This window comes from Mirounga leonina, unplaced genomic scaffold, assembly GCF_011800145.1.
Source record: "Mirounga leonina isolate KUSES-001 unplaced genomic scaffold, KU_Mleo_1.0 Mir_82, whole genome shotgun sequence".
NCBI classification, from domain to species: Eukaryota; Metazoa; Chordata; class Mammalia; order Carnivora; family Phocidae; genus Mirounga; species Mirounga leonina.
The window spans coordinates 56,998,988-57,012,514 of record NW_023270825.1 but is presented as its reverse complement, the minus strand read 5'-3'; the positions used below and the strand labels follow the sequence as shown (position 1 = coordinate 57,012,514).

The following is a 13,527-nucleotide window of genomic DNA, read 5'->3' as shown; positions in this document are numbered from 1 at the left end:
GAGCAGGGAGGTCGAAGTGGGGCTCCATCCCAGGACCCTAAGATCATGATTAATGACAGATTAATCAACTGAGCCACCCAGGTGTACCTAAGAGTTTTTAATTTTGATAATGCTTAGTTTATCTACTTTTTCTTTTGTTGATTCTACTTTTGGTGTCATATCTAAGAAACGGTTGCTTAAAACAAGCTCACAAAGATTTACACTTGTATTTCTTCCTAATAGTTTTGTGGGATTCAATCTTATGTTTAGGTCTTTGATCTGTTTTGAATTAGCTTTTTAGAAATTGTGAGAGGTAGGGGTGCGTCCAACTTAATTCTTTGGCATGTGGATATCCAGTTTTTCCTAGCACCATTTGCTGAAAGAACTATTCTTTCCCCCATTGAATTGTCGTGGCACTCTTGTCGATAATCAGTTGACTGTAATTGTGAAGGTTCATTTCTGGATTCTCAACTTATTTCATTGATCTGTTATGTCTATCTTTATGTCAGTTCCAAACTGTCTTGATCAGTGTAGCTTTGTAGTAAGGTTTGAAATTGGGAAATGTAAGTCCTTTAACTTTGTTCCTTTATTTCAAGATCATTTTGACTATTCTGAGTCCTTTGCATTTTCTGCGAATTTTGGGATCAGCTTGCAATTTCTGCAAGTAGATTAACCAGAATTTTTTTTTTTAAGATTTTATTTTTGGGACGTCTGGGTGGCACAATTGGTTGAGCATATGACTCTTGGTTTCGGCTCAGGTCATGATCTGAGGGTTGTAGGACCGAGCCCTTCATCGGGTTCTACGCTGAGCTTGGAGTAGGCTTGGGACTCTCTCACTCTGCTCTCCCCCACCCCCACTAAAATAAATAAATCTTAAATTTTTTTTTTTTTTAATTTTTAAGTAATCTCTGAATCAAACATGGGGCTTGAATCCACAACACTGAGATCAAGAGTTGCATGCTCCACTGACTAAGCCAGCCAGGCTCCCCAGATTAGCTGCAGTTTTGATAGGGCTTATGTTGAATCTGTAGATCAATTTGGGGAGTATTGCTATCTCAGTGATATTAAGTCTCTGATCTATGAATACGAGATGTCTTTCCATTTACTTGGGTCTTCTCTATTTCAATAATGTTTTATAGTTTTTAGAGTTACGGGGCACTTGACTTAGTCAGTTAGTAGAGCATGCTATCTTTGATGTCAGTATTATAAGTTCGAGCCCCATGCTGGGTGTAGAGATTACTTAAAAATAAAATCTTAAACAAAGAAACAAAAAATAGAGTATAATGCTTACACTTTTTTTGGTTAAATTTACTCCTACATATTTTATTCTTTTTGATGCTATTGCAAATGAATTTTTTAAATATCATTTTTTATTTGCTCATTGCTGGAATAATGTTTATTCTCCTCTTATTTTCTAAGCATTTGTGGGACCTTTAGTGAAGTATCTACATTTTTATTCCTGATAATTGGTTGTTTGCACTTCTCTTTTATCCTTTATCAGCCTTGTCACTGTTTTATCAAATTTTTTAGTGCCTTTATTTTATTTATTTATTTATTTATTTATAGATTTTATTTATCTGAGAGAGAGAGAGACTGTGTGCGCACACATGCGCATACAAGTTGGGGAGGGGGAGAGGGAGAGGGAGAAGCAGACTCCCTGCTGAACAGGGAGACTGATGTGGGGCTCAATCCTGGGACCCTGGGATCATGACCTGAGCGGAAGGCAGACCCTTAACCGACTGAGCCATGCAGGCGCTCCTTTTTAGTGCCTTTAAAGAACAATCTTTTGGCTTGGTTGATTCTTTTTACTTTGTTTTATATTTTATTACTTTATTACTTCTTTTTTTCCATGTTTTTTTGGTTTATTTTACTCTTCTTTTTTGTTCACTTTTTGGGATGTGTACTTAAATCATTGAATTTTTACTCTTTATAATTTCTGCATTAAAGCTATAATTTACTTTGGCTTTCATTAAAGCATCTCACCAGTTTGGGTATGTCATGTTTTCTTGATCATTCAGTATAAAATATTTTAAAATTTTTATTGTGCTGTCTTCTTTGAAACACTAGTTATTTGGTAGGGTACTTATTAATTTCCTAATAAATAGAGATTTCCTAAAAATTTCTTTTTTATTAATTTTTAGCTTAATTCTACCTAATTCTATTTAATTCAGAGTATACGCTCTATGATTTCAGTGCTTTGTTGTTTGTTGAGACTTAATTTATGGCTTGGCATAAGATTGATTTTGGTAAATGTTTCGTGTATGACAGAAATACATACATTCATTACCCTTGTGTTAATACAGACTTTTATTTACTCTAGTTTATTGATATATAAATATAAAAATTGTTACTTTTAAATTCATATTACCTATTGGTTCTTGAGAGAAGTATGTTTCCCATTATGGCTATGCATTTGTTTTTCTTTTTTTTTTAAAGATTTTATTTATTTATTTGACAGAGAGAGACACAGCGAGAGAGGGAACACAAGCAGGGGGAGTGGGAGAGGGAGAAGCAGGCCTCCCGCGGAGCAGGGAGCCCAATGTGGGGCTCGATCCCAGGACCCTGGGATCATGACCTGAGCCTAAGGCAGATGCTTAACGACTGAGCCGCCCAGGCGCCCCGCATTTGTTTTTCTCTTAATTTTATGTATATTGAGGCTATGTTAGGTGCATACAGATTTAGAATTGTTTTATCTTCTTAGTTAGATTGAGCCTTTTATCATTATGAAATACCCCTGTTTATCTTTAGGAATTTTTGATTTTGTCTGTTATTAGTGTAGCTATTACAAGCTTTCATTTGGTAAGTATTTTCACGGTAGATCTTTTCCCATTATTTTACTTTTAACCTTTTTTTTTTAAAGATTTTTAAAAGATTTTATTTATTTGACAGAGACACAGCGAGAGAGGGAACACAAGCAGGGGGAGTAGGAGAGGGAGCCCAACGCGGGGCTCGATCCCAGGTCCCTGGGATCATAACCTGAGCCGAAGGCAGATGCTTAACGACTGAGCCACCCAGGCCCCCCTACTTTTAACCTTTTTATGTACTTGTATTTATGTTGTCTCTTTTAGAAATAGTATACAGTTGGGTTTTGCTTTTTTAAATCAGTCTAAAAAAATCTTTGTATTTAATGGAGTATTACTTCATTTGCATTCAATGTAATTTCTAATTTATTAGGGTTTAAATCTGTCATCTTAACTATTTCTTTTTGACACCTATTCCATGTTCTTTTTTCTCCCTTCTCTTGTTTTCTTTCTTATTAAAATAGTTTATTTTTTATTATTTCAATATTATCTGTATCAATGGGTTTGTTACTAATGGATTATTTTATATTCTTTTAATGGTTACCTTAGAGATTACAACATGTATCCTTAATTTATTAAAATCTAATATAAGTAAGTGCTGTTACTGCTTACTGGATGATGTAAAGATCTTAGAATACTTTAATTCCACTTGTCCCTTTTTGTCCAAGTGTTATTGCACTATATTTTGATTTTATATTTATTTAAACCTCCAAATCATTTTATTACTATTTGAAATAGTGACCATTTATTTGGATTACAGATTGAAATGTTTGGAAGTTTGCCCTTATTTCAAGGGATTGTTCTGTTTCTGGTTTAGAGGGAGAGAGAATCTAAAGCCGATCCACATGTTTATTATTTCCATTGCTATTTATTCTTTCCTTCATTTTCAGCTTCCATCTGGGATGATTTTCCTTACTTCAGAAGAATACCCTAGTCTTTCCTTTGTTTTAAAAAAATATATTTTTTAATATTTTATTTTTTTGAGAGAGAGAGAGAGTGAGAGTGAGAGAGAGAACAGGAGCAGGGCAGAGGGAGAGGGAGTGGGAGAAGCAGATTCCCCTGCAGAGCAGGGAGCCCTATGCGGGGCTGGATGCCAGGACCTTGGGATCATGACCTGAGCTGAAGGCAGACGCTTAACCAGCTGAGCCACCCAGGTGCCTCACACTAGTCTTTCCTTTTGTGGAGTATATTGTTGATAAATTCTCTCAGTTTTTGTTTGTGTGATAATGTATAATGTACATTTTGTGTAATGCTGTTTACAGAATTCTAAGTTGGCAATTATTTTCTTTCTTTTCTTTTTAAGATTTAATTTATTTGTCAGAGAGAGAGAGAGAGAGGGCACAAACAGGGAACAGGCTCCCTGCTGAGCAAGGAGCCTGATGCGGAACTTGATCCCAGGACCTTGGGATCATGACCTGAGCTGAAGGCAGCTGCTAACCGACTGAGCCACCCAGGCATCCCATATTAACCTTATTTTAATATCTTATTGATAGTTCTTTTTTTTTTTTTAAGATTTATTTATTTATTTGAGGGGGAGAGAGAGTGAGCACAGTGGGGAGGGGCAGAGGGAAAGGGAGAGAGAATCTAAAGCCGATTTCATGCTGAGTGCAGAACCTGATGTGGAACTCAGTCTCACGACTCTGAGATCATGACCTGAGCCAAATCTAAGAGTGGGGGGCTTAACCAACTGTGCCACCCAGGTGCCCCCTGACTGAAAATCTATTATTTGTGTCCTTCAAGAGTCTGTTTCTCTTGCTCATTTTTTTTTTCTTGGTTCTTAGTCAAATCTTGTGTTCACCAATGCCGGGTTATATAAGAGAAAAATTTGAAGCTGTGAGTGATTTTATCTTTCTCCAGTGAGGATTTACTGTTGCTTCTCATAGGCAGCTAGGCTGAGACATCAGAAATCGTAGATTACTTTAATTACAGATTGAAATGTTTGGAAGTTTGCCCTTATTTCAAGGGATTGTTCTGTTTCTGGTTTAGACTTTCTTATAAGGTAGCTAGTGTGGGTTGGTATTAGTTTCTGCTCAGTTTTTGGCCTATCATCCTCTGCTTTTGGACAGGGAGAAGGAAATGTCAAATGCTGGTCTTGCTTCTCTGAGGATTCCCTCTTCTATCACAAATTGGATAGCTCTGAAGCCTTCAAACATACCCTATTTTTCTGTGTGCTTTTGTCCATCTCTTCTTGTTCTGGTGAGGTTTGTCCAAATAGCCTAGTCTTCCATTTAATCACTATTTTTAAAGCATTGAAATAAGTTTATTTTGCCAAATCTTACAGCATTTTATGTTTCATATTCTTTGTTTTGCACGTTTAAAGATGTTATATTGCCTGCTTGCTTTATTTGTAATATGATTTGAATTACAAGTGAAAATTTCTGATGGCCAGTTTGTATTAATTTCTCTTTAATGAATAGGCTGACTTAGGACAGTTCTCTTAGTCTTAAGGGTGAAGTTCTGCCATTTGTTACTCAAGATGGGGGGTTGTGGTATGTTAGCTGCCCTGGCTTTATTATAGTGCTCATATTTGAAGAACTTAAAGCTAAGTAAATTGAGGTAAATTAAGCATACATGTGGAAGTGGATTTTGTGTCTTAGACACCTCTCCAGATAAATTTAGAATAAAATTTGTAGAGTTTTTCCTTACAGTGTTGCTTTCTTTCAGTGTGAAGGCTTAGAATCATCTTTAAAGGATGCCAGTTTTGAGAAGGAATCAACAGAAGCACAAAGTTTGGAGGTAAAAACAAATAATATAATTATAAAAGCTGGGGGTAAGATTCTTACTAAATAACACAAACTTGAAGAAAAATGTATCTCCTGAAAACTATTTTAAAGGAAATGTGAAAGAACATTGCTAGATGTTAAAACTTAAAGAAAAAGTTAATTATAGGAAATGGAACATTAGGTAGCATAAAGTATCTTAAAAATTTGAGCTCTCCTTGCTAACATAGTCAGTTTACTGGGCCGTATAGGAGCTCTTTATTTTTCATTCTTAGGAATGAAATGTATTAAGTAACCATTCCTTTTTTTAATTCCGTTTGCTCTAGAAAGGAAGAATAGGATTCATTTTCATAAATTTAGGAATAGTTGGCAGGAATAAATTATGTAAATTGTGGCAGTACGTGCCTTCACTTCATCCCCATTGTTATTGGGAGCTGACTAGAATTAGACCAAAGATTTATATTGTAAGCAGCAGTGTGCTGGTAAAGGTTTAACAGCTGGCTCTCTGAAAAGCAGGAGTCCTTATTTGTAGCATTTGCTTGGTTCTGTTGGGTAAATACTCTCAATTTCAAGGTACCAACATGATGTCACTGAATGCAGGGTTTGGAAGAGATATGTCTAGTCAGCTCTCCTGAGCCAGGTATGATTTTGGCTAGTAGTAAGAAGGGAAATAATAAAAATTTGTCATTTAGCTAATCTACAACAGATTAGGGTAAATGCTGTTTGTTACTATTTAGAGATGGAAGTGTTGTCAGAAGGATACTAGTACTAAAGTAGAAAACAATGGACTTTGTACTTTTTTTTGGTGTATGTGGTCAGACAGTCCAGCTCGGCTGTTATCAATCACTGATGTCTGTAACCATCAGAAAGTCTATGTGTATAACACTGGATGGTAACTAACTGGAATTAAAATAGAAATTTAAAAAAATCTATATTTTATGTTTCAGAATTTCCTAGTAGAGTCCAAAGGAAGTTATAAATTGAATTCCAAATGGAGCAAATATCTTAATGTTTTCTTTCTTCATTTGTTACCTATTAATATCCTCAAGAATTTGTTGAAATTGTTTTATTTACTGACCTTCTGTTTTATCTCCTGTTCCAGTAGTAACTTATTAGTTTGATTAAAAAAGAAAGAATTGTAGAAGGCATTTAGCTTGCTAATAGAAGAGCCTAACCTGGACAGAAAAGGCATTTATTCAAGTTTGGCAATATTGTGGATAAAATAAAACACACCAATTTATTCTTAAGGAATTGAATTTACATGATCTAACAGTAGAATTTAAATGAATGTTTTGGAAGTTTTTCCTCTGATTTTTGTAATTTTAAAAAACATGTAGTGTTTATTTTTAAGCTTGGTAAACATAATATAAACTATATATGATGGAATTAAACAAATTTGATGGTTGAATCAGTAGATAAAATCAAAACAGTACAGTAATTTTGATTCAAGTCAGGGAATTCATATAATCAAATAACCAAAGTTGGGAAAATACATATAAACAAGTTTTTAGCCACTATAATATAGTATGTACTTGTTCTTTTTTTATTTTGGTCTCCATTAAATTCTTTGAATCTTTTGGTTTTTTTTTTAACAAGTTTGTTGAAGGATCACAAATATCAGAGGTATGTTTATTACAGTATTTAAAATCCAATTGGAATAATTCAGTAACTAATCATTTAAAATTAAAAAGGTCCCAGAAAATAATTCAATGCAGAACATTATTCTGAAGCAATCTTCATTATTTTTTGAGTTTAATTTTTATTATGTCTTTAATTTTATTAAATCAGACTTATTTCTCATTTTTTCCTTTATAATGCTCTAAAGCAGAGGTTGGCAAACCATAATCTGGGCTCTCCACCTATTTTTTTTTTTTTAATTTTTTTATTTGAGTATGGTTGATACAAATGTTAGATTAGTTTCAGGTGTACAATGTAGTGATTCAACATGTCTATACTTTATGCTGTGCTCACCACAAGTATAGCTACAGTCTGTCTCATCATACAATGCTATTACAGTCTCATTGACTGTATTTCCTATGCTGGACCTCTTATTTCCATGACTTATTCCATAATTGGAAGCCTGATCTCCCACTCACCTTCACTCATTTTGCCCAATCCCCCACTATCTTTCCTGTGGCATCCATCAGTTTATTCCCTGAATTTATAGGTCTGATTCTGCTTTTTGTTTGTTTATTTGTTTTGTTTTTTTAGATTCCACATATGAGTGAAATCATTTGGTATTTGTCTTTCTCAGTCTGACTTATTTCACTTAGCATAATACCTTTTAGGTCCATCCACATTGTCACAAATGGCAAGATCTCATCATTTTTTTATGGCTACGTAATATTCCATTGTGTGTATATACCACATCTTCTTTATCCATTCATCCATCGATGGACAGTTATGTTGCTGCCCTATTTTAGTTATTGTAAATAATGCTGCAGTAAACATAGGGGTATGTATGTCTTTTTGACTTATTATTTTTTTAATAAAAAGTAGTGGAATCATTGGATCATACAGTATTTCTGTTTTCCACAGTGGCTATACCAATTTACATTCCCAGCAACAGTGCACGAGGGTTCCTTTTTCTCCACATCCTTGCCAACACTTGTTATTTCTTGTCTTTTTTATTTTAGCCATTTTGATAGGTGTGAGATGACACTTCATTGTGGTTTTGATTTGCATTTCCCTGATGATGAGTGATGTTGAGGATCTTTACATGTGTCTGTTGGCCATCTGTATGTCTTTGGAGAAATGTCTATTTAGGTCCTCTGCCCATTTTTAATCAGATTGTTTGGCTTCTCCACCTGTTTTTGTAAATAAAATTTTATTGGAACACAGCCATGCTCATTCATTTACATGTCTTTGCATTCTTACTACATAGACATAGTTGGGACAGCGACTACATGGCCTGCAAGCCTAAAATATTTACTCTGTGGCTTTTTATAGAAAAAGTTTGCTGACCCCTGCTAGAATTGCTATTATTTAAATGGTATAAAAATGAACAAATATGTAAACTAAATTTATTTGATTTATAATATATGTGTTTGATTATACTTGTCTGATTTATCATAACCAAAAAGTTCTATGCCTGTCTTATAAACTTGGCTTCCTCTTTTAGGCAGTCTGTGAAAATCTGAACAAGTCTAAATCTGAACTTGAGGATGAAATACTTTTTCTGGAAAACCAATTAAAAGAAGAGAAATCTAAACATTCTGAACAAGATGAATTGGTAAGGTTTTTACATAAATGAGGAGACTGTAGGAAGAGAAAGTTACTGAATTTTAAAATATTAGTAGGTATCGGGGTGCCTGATGGCTCATTCGGTTAAGTGTCTGACTCTTGATCTCAGATCTCAGCTCAGATCTTGATCTCCGTCATGTGTTCAAGCCCTGTGTTGGGCTTTGTACTGGGCATGGAGCCCACTTAAAAAAATATATATATATAGTGGTATCAGTTAAAGTATTATATGCATTCTAAAAAGAATCCCCAAAATACAGAAGGCTGTTAAGTACAGAGTAAAATTTTCGAGATCCACTAGCTTTTTTTTACATGTTAGAGGTTACCATTACCATGTTAAGTTTCTTGCACATCCTTATATTTTCTATATGTACTATAAAGTGGCTCACATAAATAAAGTTGAATAATCACATACATGGTGGATTTTTTTTAATTACTCAAAAGGTATTTTGAGAACATTTTAACTTTGCTTTGGCATTTATTTTAAAATCTATTGTAAGGAAGATCTAGATGTGTGTGATTATTTAGTAAGATATGATGTCAGTGGACTTATCTTGAACCTATATAACTTAAATGTTATGAAATATTAAAGATGAGATGAAATATTATTGCCTCACATTCATATAAAATCTCTTTTATGGTTGACAAGTTTTCTTAGAATCCTCTTTTTTTTTTGAGTAGATGTATTAGGTTAACAATATATCTAAGCTATGTGGTGTCTTGGAAGCTGGAGAAATTTAGTAAATAAATACTCGTTTATTGATTGATGCTGTCTTTCCAGATGGTGGATATTTCAAAAAGGATACAGTCCCTAGAAGATGAATCAAAATCTCTTAAATCACAAGTGGCTGAAGTAAGTTGAATTAGCCTAGAAGGTCTGTTGCGTTTGAAAATCATTTTAATTTTACTGTTTTATGTTTAAAGAAGAAGATATAATACTAGAATTTGAGATACTGGGGTCTTAGATATAGTTCCTTTGTAGAAGGTACTTCAGAAAGGTTCATTTTTTTTGTTGGACAGGTATTTATTGAGTTCTTCCTATGTACTGGTCATTGTTGAAAGTGCTTGGCACTTAACATTAGTAGACAAAATAGGAAAGCTCTCATCTAGTTTAAATTCTAGTAAGAGAGGCAGGTAATAAAAAGTTAACAAAATTTGCTACATAGTACATAAAAGATCACAAGTGGTTAAATCCTTTATCCAAGGCCACATGGCAAGTTCATGGCAGAGCCATGATTGGACCCTAATTCTAGACTAGCCTTTTTTCTGCTATCCCTATGCTGCCTTTTCTATTAATATTGCATGTTTTTGACTTTAATTCCATGTTTTAGGGAGTATGTATAAAAAAGAGCTATTGTATTAAATTAATTCTTACAAGCTTGATATGTTGTGTTTTCCTTAGGCCAAAACAACCTTTAAAATATTTCAAATGAATGAAGAACGACTTAAGATAGCTATAAAAGATGCTTTGAGTGAAAATTCCCAACTTCAGGAAAGCCAGAAACAGGTTTGTACTCTATAGGGACTTTTAAACTGTGAATATGTAATTATAAATGTTCTGGGCATACTCAAGACTGACCCATGCTAGGGGCAAGGTTAGGCTTTTCCTGGAAAACAGGAGAGCAGGACAATCTCCCATATATCCTTTGATGTCTCTTTTGTATAGGGTGCAAAGTGTATACTCCTGGCACCTTGTTTCTTCAGTAGTTAGAGTAATCCAGGGCAAATTTTAGTAATCATAGCAAATAGCATTTAGTACCAACTCGTCAAAGCCAGACTGAAGGAGGGCAGAGAATACACATGAGAATTATCTTGAAGCTATGGGTCTGAGGCCTAAAGATAGAAACAGTTCTGATGGTAGATCAAATGAGGATTTAGCTTTTACCCTCTTCCTTCTTCATATATATTAGGCACTCTCAGACACCCAAATATGTTTTCTGTCCCACTATTCTCCCAGTATAGTTAAAATTTTTCCTTGGGAAAATTTTTCATTGATTACATTATTTACAGTTCTTTAAATGTTACAGCTGAGCCACACGATGTGCTCTGACTACATGTTCTGTTTTACCCAACATTTTCTTTGCTCTAGGGTTAGTAATTGTTTTGTTTCTTATATACCTGTCTATATGTCTGTCTTCTGGAGATGCTGAATATCTTATTTATGCATTCAAATGCTGTTTTCTGGAGATTTAAATATTTATGCATTCAAATGCTTTGATAATCGACTGATTTTTTTCTTTTTTTTGAAGCAATACTTCCTGGGGTCTTCCATCCTCCTGATTTGATAGGAAGTTATTCTCTGGGTCTGTTAATGCTTCTGTTGTCCTGAGATTTCACTTCACTCCCATCTTTCCCCTTGTCTTTCTCCTGTGTTGGATCTTCTATTTCCTGTATCCAAGACTTGCTCTTTTGTGGTTAATTCTCTTGATTAGCTTCTTGAGAAAAAGGTATACAAGCTAACTTTTAAAAAAATTTGCATCTTCTTGAGAATGTCTTCTCTCAAAGTTACTGACAGTTTGGTTGGATATCTTCTGGGCTTAAATTTTTTTTTTTTCTTGAAATTTTGACATTATTGATCCGTGGTGTTCGTTTTCCAGTATTGCTTTTGAGAAGTCAAATGCTACTTGGATTATTGGATCTGTTTTTGTGATCTGCTCTTTTCCTCCCTGGAACCTTTTAATATCTTTCATTGTTTCTAGTTCTCCAAAATGTCATGATGATGCAGGGTCTTTTTTCATACATTTGTTGGAATGTCTGGAACTCTTAGTCTGGAAACTCTTGCTCTTGATTCAGTTCTGGGATATTGCTACATGCTTTTTTGGGGATTTTTATATGATTATACAGTAATTATTTGAAGATGTCCTCTTTGATTTCCTTGTTTATATGGAAGTTTTGTTGACTTATTATTCTATATTTTTCAATTTTAAGTATTTTTGTTTTGTTTTGCTTTGCTTATGCCTCTTCTTTATATATGGATGCCATGTTCTTATCTTGCTGAGGATATTTTTTCTTTTTTCTTTTTGAAGTGTTTGTTTCAGTTCCCTGAGTTGTCTTGTTTCCTCTATTTTCTGTTTTGGTCTATGTCTTTTATTTAAGAGCTTCTTTTTAAAGCAGATATTAGGTGATTCACTGCAATCTGCTTATTTATTTTTTTAAAAGATTTTATTTATTTGAGAGAGAGAGATAGCAAGTGAGAGCACGAGCAGGGAGGAAAGGGAAAAGCAGGTCCCCGCTGAGCAGGGAGCCCGACGCTGACTCAGTCCCAGGACCCTGGGATCATGACCCGAGCAGACGCTCAACCAACTGAGCAACCCAGGTGCCCACAGTCTGTTCATTTAATAGTGAAACTCTCCATGTCTAATTGGAAGCTCTGTGTGTGTTATTGGGAGGTTCTTCTGTAGGGTAATCTGCCTAGGATGTTTCATTGGATGATCCCCAATTGTTGTTATCTGAAGATCATTTTCTACAGGGGTGATACCTCCTCAGTTTCTATTTGAGAGGTAGAAGCCCATTTGCCAACAGTGAGATAAACAGAGAGGTAAGGCTTGTTGGTTTGTCACTATTCAGTAAGTCATCTTTCACTTAATACCTTTATGTTTTCAATATTTTACTCACACTTTCACCTGGGCCAGGTATCCCAGAGTTTCATTTTCCACTTCTCCAGAGAATAACTTTCTGGGCTTTTGCCAGATGTGTATATGTGTGTAAATATGTGTGTGTGCATGTGTGCATGCATGTGAAAGATGAGGGTGGGTGGGAGGGATGGATGGAGAGTAAGAATGTATGTATATGTATGTGCAGGGAGAACACGAGGGACTTTCTAACTTTTTTTATACGTACTTTCAGGCAGTCCTCCTCTTTTCAATCCCACTTACACCCCTAGTGTTAGTGCCTCCAAATTATGAGCATTTTGGGTTGTATGAAATCAACCTGCATTTGGACTTTCCCATCTTCTGAGTAAATTTCAGCTTTGATGGTCTGCTAAATCTTTTACTATACTTCTTTCTCTTTCTACTTTTCTTCCCCCACAGAGAGAGTGAGTTGGTGGGAGGGAGAGTGAGAAGGGAGAGGGAGAGAATCTTAAGCAGGACGCCCAGTGCAGAGCCTGACATGGGACTCAGTCTCAAGTCCCTGAGATCAGGACCTGAGCCGAAATCAAGAGTCAGATGCTCAACTGACTGAGCCACCCAGGTGCCCTTCTACTTTCCACATCTAGAATTACCTTTTTCCTTATCGCCTATTTTCTTTTTTCTTGTGGGTTTATGCTGCTGCTTTTTTTCCTTTTCTGAAGTCTCTTAGTAGATTTACTCTCATCTTAATAGATTGCAGGAGAAAGTGGTGGTAAACCTTGTGTTAAATTGCTCTGTTGAAATAAAAACTGGCCTTTTCTATCTTGAAAAAATTTCACCTAGATTGTCCTTTTTTTTTTTTTTTTTTAAGATTATTTATTTGAGAGAGAGGGGTGGGGAGTGGCAGAGGGAGAGGGAGAGAGAAACTTAAGCAGACTCCATGCTGAGCATGGAACCTGACACGGGCCTTGGTGTGCAACCCTGAGTTCATGACCTGAGCCAAAATCAAGAGTCATACGCTCAACCAGCTCTGCCGCCCAGGCACCCCTCCGATTGTCTTACTCTTTACACCTGCTTTCCTCTAACTCCTTTTTAATAACTAAAGTTCTTGAAATCAACTACTATATATTCACTGATGCCATGTTCTAATTCACTCCTTCCCTGATTTCTTAAGACTGCTGGGTATGTAATTTCTTCTTCTTCCTTTTTTTTTTTTTT

At 35.2% G+C, this 13,527-nt stretch overlaps 1 protein-coding gene across 7 annotated transcripts in view; it reads left to right on the top strand.

Moving 5' to 3' along the window:
- The window catches only part of MIA2 (MIA SH3 domain ER export factor 2), a 96,582-nt gene that overhangs the window by 38,593 nt on the left and 44,462 nt on the right, over nucleotides 1-13,527 (top strand). For all 7 annotated transcript variants that reach the window (XM_034992894.1, XM_034992893.1, XM_034992895.1 and 4 more), the window contains 4 exons: nucleotides 5,445-5,516; nucleotides 8,622-8,732; nucleotides 9,522-9,593; nucleotides 10,143-10,247. In XM_034992894.1, the coding sequence (XP_034848785.1) occupies nucleotides 5,445-5,516; nucleotides 8,622-8,732; nucleotides 9,522-9,593; nucleotides 10,143-10,247 (360 nt within the window). The remainder of the gene's footprint in view (nucleotides 1-5,444; nucleotides 5,517-8,621; nucleotides 8,733-9,521; nucleotides 9,594-10,142; nucleotides 10,248-13,527) is intronic.